Here is a 6,967-nt window from a genome sequence, read left to right on the forward strand (position 1 = left end):
TATTGCCCAGGGTCAAGGACAACAAGTATTCAGGTTTATTTTGTCCTTGGGCCAGGTCGGCCCAACCCCCTGCAGCACACTTTGGCTGCCAATTTACAGTACCACATTACAGAGCAGGGAGACACAGTTACATAGTTGAAAAATATGAGGCGACATACAATGCTCCCAGAATGCTCTCTGATTAAAATTAAATGCAAATATTTGCAGAAGCTTGAAAGCTAAATTGATGATTTTTTGCTTTCAAAATAAAATGTTCACAAAAATGCAACTAGTAGAAAATAAGTTTTGCTAAACTACTGTGAAATGTTAGGTACCATTTCTTTGAAGCATTATTTAGTAGAATGTCGTGATGCATACTAGTATTTCCCAAAAATATTCACAATGGAAAATCAGTGTTACCAGTTTCAACAAGGTTATAGGAAAGATTAATATAAACAAGCACTGACAAGGCCAATAGGTCAGACATTGGTGGTCAGTCTTTTGGTTTTGTCAATGCGTGTCTTTTTTGACATGGCTTTTGTAAAACTTTACTGTTGTGGGAGATGCTGGGCCGTCACCATAGTAACAAATACTAGAAAAATAAAAAAATATTTTTTGGTCCCAAAACGCATACCTTGCCAGAGTAGTTTTTAGCACTGAACAAAAAAATGTAGTGTGTCGATATTCTCCTTGTGAAAGAGCAGATTAGATCCTTGTAATGAAATGTAACATAGATTGGTAGAGCACAGAACATGTCACCCATGAGGGTATCTTGGCACTGAGTAGTAGGGGGTTCTGCAAGTAGGATCAGTCACAGTAAAGCCAGCCGACAGATGGATAGAGAGATTGAATTTTAATAAAACTAAAGGTCTTGGTTACTGCCATACCTAATTACAGTCCTTAAAGAAAGTTACAAAAGTGCACCCATGGTATGTCTTTGCATTCTTGCAGATTTGCGTATTTCATGAATTCACAAGAATTTACAGAAGTAGATCAGGAAATCGTACTCATAGAAAATATTTTTGAACTGTACTTTAGCACGAGAGAATCTGCAGGTATAGATTTGCTCATGCAAAAATCTGTGGAGCATTTACAAGTTCACCTTCCCTTTAAACAGTTTTTCCCCCAGCCTTGGAAGAAGTTTTACTACTGACCCTTGTCAGGAGTAAATTTCAAACCTTTCTCAGTATGAAGAGCTATGGGAAACCCTTAAAACACACAAGCTAGTAGGTTTCCACAGACTCAAAAGGGCAGTCTAACCATGGAACTATTGCTTACCACTCTGTTGGGCCTCAGTATTTAGCTCTGCAGAAAGGTGGCTAAATAAGAAAGCTACCAGTATTCAAGAACTACTATAGTATTAGCCCTGGCATAATCAGAGTGGCTGTTAACAGAGCGAGAATGCTGCCATAGTTTGTTGCCACAGTACACAGCACCAAAGAGACAAGTAGATTTTTTTACAGGACAAGTAGATTTATGAAGCAACCTGTCCCCTGGACAAGTAGATATTTTATTAAATTCCACACCTCTGGTGTAGTATGCCGCACAGCAGTGTCTAACATGATAACAGGCTCTTATCTCTAGGTCACAGGTTCACATCTGCCCTGCATTAGTTCATCACATTGTTACTTGGCACATAATCTGCATCATCTGATGTGCAATTAAACCCTGAGAGAAGTGGGAAAGTGTCCAACTTGTGTCATTAGTCATGCTTGATCCCAGAAGTTACACATATCGGGAGGGCATGACATTTAAAAATAGATGGAGACTAGCCTTGGGTACTAGGTTCAGGAGGTTGCCACGTGCTCTGAATAACAGTTCTCATTGGGGTTAGTCACCACTAGAAAAGGTCTACTTCATAAAACGAAATCCTGTGAGACCCGTACCTAAACCAGATGACAATGTCCCATGTCTTCATCTTGAAATAGGACTGGTAACTGAAATGTTCTTTCTGTCCTGATCTGCCCCGCTAGTCAAAAGTCTCCAAGTGGAGCCGATGGCAGCAGTCTCATGATGAGCTCTATGGGATGCTGGGCGTTGCCTTGCGCTGCATTTATTTTCTAATACTGCATTCTTTGAAATGGAAGAAGAGTTTTTAGATTTGTAGCCTTGAACATTTGACTTTCATCTTATGGCCCTTAACTGCACTGCTGTTCCACATAATACATGCTCAATATTCAATGTTTAGGAATCCATCCACTTCATGAGTTTTGTTTCTTGGCTGGTTTGTTTCTTGGCTACCCTGCTGCAGTTCCAGCTAATACTTTTCAGAAGCTATCAAACGTTACCCTTTTCTGCACCTTGACAGAATTCCAAATGATTGCCTCAAACCCCAGTCCTGAGGTTACCTTCGAGACAGGCTACCAGAAAAAAGACCTCTATGAATCCTTTGTACGATATATGATGGTTGTATTCCAATGTAACTTGCAGCACCCACCTTCTCTTCACCCCTTTCAACCTCTAAAAGCAAAAGTATCAAAAACATGCGCCTTCAGTAACAGGAGGGGACTGCTTTGTTGGTCTGACACGTTTGTAAATCTGAAGTTTGCAAGTTGAAGTTCTTTTGGGTTGGATTTATCACTATTGGTGCTTGTGTGGAAGACGAAAAGGGGCACTGACTTGAGAATATGTCAGAACCAGTGTTGCATGTCTCTCGAACTCTGCATACTGCTTTGGGAAATGCACAGAGCATTTGCATCCACCGAGTGCTTTCTAATGAAGAACTGTCTCTACAATTGATGGGAGTCTGCAATCTCTAAATAAAAGTAAATCTCTAATTCCCTTATTTTCAGGGGGCATTGCCACATTTAGTGGCCTGCAGTAAAGAAATTACGTAGACACTCAACTGTAATAAGTTAGCACTTCAGTTTTGACTTCACAATACCTGTTACCAAAGCCAGAAGTTACACTAAAATGCAGGTCATAGAGTATAATCGCTGCTGTGGTTTAAGCAATGAAAATAGGAACTGACTATTCCTTCTTATGGTATGTTTTATTAAAAGAGATCTTTGTGGCAACATGTTTATTTTTTCCACGCAATTACAGGAAAGCTAGAATCTGCCCATGTTTCAAAACATCGTTGTTTTTAAACTGAAATACACGAAACTGATCCTAATATCTCTTGTCAGAAATTACCAGCCGCTTTTGATGTGTTTAGTTTCACTGTATGGGTTCTTCTTTTATTCTTCGTGTCTGCAGTTAAAACGAAAGAAAAAGACAGTAAGGATCTAAGTGATTTGTAGGAAGAGTGATGGCTCGACTGTTTATTATAAGGAATAAAATACCTTTGGAGTACATTAAAAGGATATTGCATGTTACTTTGGATTTTGATGTCCTTATAATGTCTCGTTTCTCAAAACGTTTTTGGAACCCCTTTGTGACTTACAATACCCTTATAGTGTACAGCAGGCGGGTACTTTGTCCCATTTATTAGCTAATCCCTGTGTATACTGCTGTAATACCAGGAGATAAAAGTACCTGTATTATGTACCCCAGTGACATTGTGTTGTGTGTGCCTGCCCCCAGACCACAGTTACTTTATTGATGATGTAAGAGACTGTAATTACTGCAATAGCCTTGGCCAGAAGGCCTTGAAAATGGTGACTTTACTTATACCGCTGTCTGGCCTGTTCAGATAAGTTAACTTTCTCCAGTTACATGTTTGTCGTGACACGGTTTACCCAAAAGATTCTCAGCTCACTTTACTGCCTAACTATACGTTGAGAATAAAAAAAAAAAACATACTTTAGATAAACAAGCAGATTGTGGTTGCCAATAATGAGGGTCAGGGGTTCTGACATTATTCAGATTATTTAAAGTGTGTCCTTATAAGTGTTTCTCCTGCCATTGTTCCAGTTCCTTAACACCCGACACAAATAGTTTTTGGTGTGGTTGCCCGTAATAGCTTGTTCAGTGGCAAGAATTACAGAGGTTAAATGAGAGTTTTGCTTCCAGACCGTTTTGTACCTGTCGGGTAGTAATATATTTGTACTGCTGGGTTATGCAGTTCACAGACTTTAAATGCATATTGTTTTTCCTCTTTCAGAATCACTTGGGTCACAGAATAAGAAGCAGTGCATCCAGTACTTCTCATCTGATAAATCGTGCGACAGCCCTGCCTCTTCACATGGGAGCATGCTTGACTCACCTGCCACCCCCTCCACTGCCCTAGCTTCGCCTGCAGCTCCAGCAGCCACCCACTCAGAACAGGCCCAGCCTCTCTCCCTGACGACCAAACCGGAGGCCAGGGCACAGATGTCACTGCACTCGGCCGCCTTCTTGTCAGCCAAGCCACCTTCGTCTTCCAGCCTGACGGGGCACTTGGGCAATCCCATCAGTAGCCACTCGCCCCTGCTCTCCAGACCCATACCTCTAACCTCAATGCCCACCTCCATATTGACTTCATCGGCCTCCTACCAGGCTGCTCTCCATTCCCATCATGCTTTGCCAGTTCTCCAATCTCAGCCTCTTTCATTGGTTACAAAATCATCTGACTAAAAAGAGGCGAATGAACTTTTGGGGGGGAGGGGCGGGGGTCACTTTTTTATACCATTGATGTGTATCGCTTCAACAATATTAGATATTAAAAAAGGAAAAAAAAAGTTTTATTGGTCAATATTTGACCACTTTTTAAACTATTTTGTAAAGTTTCTTTAGATACAGGTGGTTTACGTCTTTTAAAAGTCATTTATGTAGATTTGTTTTTTCAAGTAGATCTAAACTTTTTTTTCAGAAATATTTTTCATTGAATTTCAGGTGAAACTGAATTGTACATACGAAAAAGCTCAGTCTTTTTGTTTTTGTATTTTCACTTTTTTCTCTTCCCATGGTTTGCATGTTATTCTTTAATTTTATGACTTTTTAAAGATGGGAAAATGCCTACAAGTATTCCTGAATTCTGGACTTCATCCAGATTTTTGGTATTTCCCCTGTTGTGTTTTGTCTGTTACAGTGCTATGAACATTTCAACACTTTCTTCATGTTTTTAAACAAGAGAAACCTCTGGACAATATTTTTTTGTTTTTACCAAATAGAAAATATATTGATGTCATCAATACATTCTTCTTGCTTCTCTTTTGTTCTTTCCACTTGAGAGGGATACATTCTTTCCTTTATAAACTCCAGCATCTGCAAAGGCCAGTGGAATCCCTGCAGTTCTAGCTGCCATATTTTATTTCCAGTAATATCTTCAGCAACAAGGTCGAAAGCTCAAAGTGGTCTTCTGTGTCCTGTAATCTGGTTATCATGCAGTAGCTAGAAATATCCTGTAGCTGTTTAAGTTCAACTTCTCATTTGAAGACTCTCCAAGCATGATGCTGTGGGGGCTCATCACTACAGATTACAGACAGTAGCATCTTGATGCCTGGAAAATTTTAAGAAAATCAAAAAAGATTATAGGCAAGGATTCTGAAAGCCAAGCGTGAAGGATGCAAATGTTGTTTAAAAAAAATAGTACAAAGTCTGTCTCCTTGAACACCGCTGCATCTCATTGGTCTTCAAATGCCCTTGGCTCCTTCGTGTTTTTTCAAACCATCAAGTACTGCACAAAAATTTAGGGCCTTACCTTGACGACAACTGAAGTGACTCTTCTCCATCCCGTGTCAGACGGAACCTTCATTGTACAAGTATTGATGTATTCTCCAATTCATATCGTTTGAGGCATACTACAGTTGTGGAAAACTGTACAAGAAATGGCTGCGATTTTCCATTTTTTGCCCCCCCCCCCTTGAACTTTGTCCCTGCCAAAGTGGGGAAACTTGAATATTCTCTTTATTCTGGTAATGGAATGTATAGCATTATAATTTGGTTTGAACAATAAAGAAAGAACAATTATGACTGAAAAGGTAAAGGACTAAGAAACAAAAATCTTCAGGTTCGTATATTCAGGGTTCGTAGTTGGCATTGCTGGGCATGAGTTTTCTTAAAAGTGTATGGTTTAATCTGACCACACCCTTCCGCCTTGTCCTACAAGCGATATTGCACACCATATGTAAAATCTTCAACCATTTCCTGACTCCTCAGAATCACTTATTGCAGTTTTAATACAACAAAAAAACAGTAAACCATATGTGTCTGAAGCGAGTCTTATGGTGATTTAGCTTGGTTTTCAGTTTTCATCTGTCCGGGTCTGATAGTCACCCTTTTCTGGATACTGGATAACTATAAATGTTAGTATTTTGTATTTTGTATCCCTCACTGTCATTTTTCCTTCAGCTAATAGAAAGTCAAACTTTTGCTTCTAAGCCTTTGCAGAAATTGAGTTTGTGCACCAATTTTCATGCAGAAATGACACAAGTATTAAACAAGCATTTGCACAGCCAGTCTGGCATTGATTGACAGCGGTCTAGCTTTATCAGTGCTTGTTTTGTTATGTTTTTGCAATAGTTTATTGTTGGGGAAGATGCTGAGATGGGATCTCTTCAATCTAAAAAAAAAAAAAATGGCTAAAAGCAAAAATATTTTGTGTGTCAGAGAGCAACAATGCCATAGTACTATTTGGAACTGAAGGGAACTACTTTGTCTTAGGTGTGCTCCCTGTGAAAGGGCAGAGTGCCATTATTCACAGAGAAGCTAGCTGATGGCTGAAGTGGACTGACCCTTTGTCATGTGCTTTGCTGCTGTAGAGAGCGTAAGAAATATATGAATGTCACAATAACAAGCCTATGGATGAAGAGGGTTGGCTGAAAGTCCTTATATGAATGCTATAGTTATAATTTTTGTAAACCCAAAAGGTCTTGTCTGACGCCAGACCTAAAAATGTAATGTTAAAAAGTGTGAAATCCATCTGAGCAAAATGTGGGGAATGAAGTGAATGCTTTTAGTTCTGCGGAGTGGGGCGTATATTTTTTTTATATTTACTTCTTAAAACAAGTAAACATTGTCTTTGTTTTCCAAGTATTTCTGTTTCAATTTCAGTAAAATTCAGCTTAAATGTCAGAAATTTGCCACAGAAGACCATTCGGTTTGAAGGAAACTATGACTGTTTTAG

At 39.3% G+C, this 6,967-nt stretch overlaps 1 protein-coding gene across 5 annotated transcripts in view; it reads left to right on the forward strand.

The window, feature by feature from the left end:
* Window positions 1-6,058, forward strand: part of TCF7L1 (transcription factor 7 like 1) — a 125,839-nt gene extending 119,781 nt beyond the window's left edge. For all 5 annotated transcript variants that reach the window (XM_069214235.1, XM_069214236.1, XM_069214238.1 and 2 more), the window contains one exon: window positions 4,025-6,058. In XM_069214235.1, coding sequence (XP_069070336.1) covers window positions 4,025-4,476 — 452 coding nt within the window. In that variant the 3' untranslated portion in view covers window positions 4,477-6,058. The remainder of the gene's footprint in view (window positions 1-4,024) is intronic.
* Window positions 6,059-6,967: the final 909 nt, after the last annotated feature.

Source organism: Pleurodeles waltl, chromosome 11 (genome assembly GCF_031143425.1).
Source record: "Pleurodeles waltl isolate 20211129_DDA chromosome 11, aPleWal1.hap1.20221129, whole genome shotgun sequence".
In the NCBI taxonomy this organism is placed as follows: Eukaryota; Metazoa; Chordata; class Amphibia; order Caudata; family Salamandridae; genus Pleurodeles; species Pleurodeles waltl.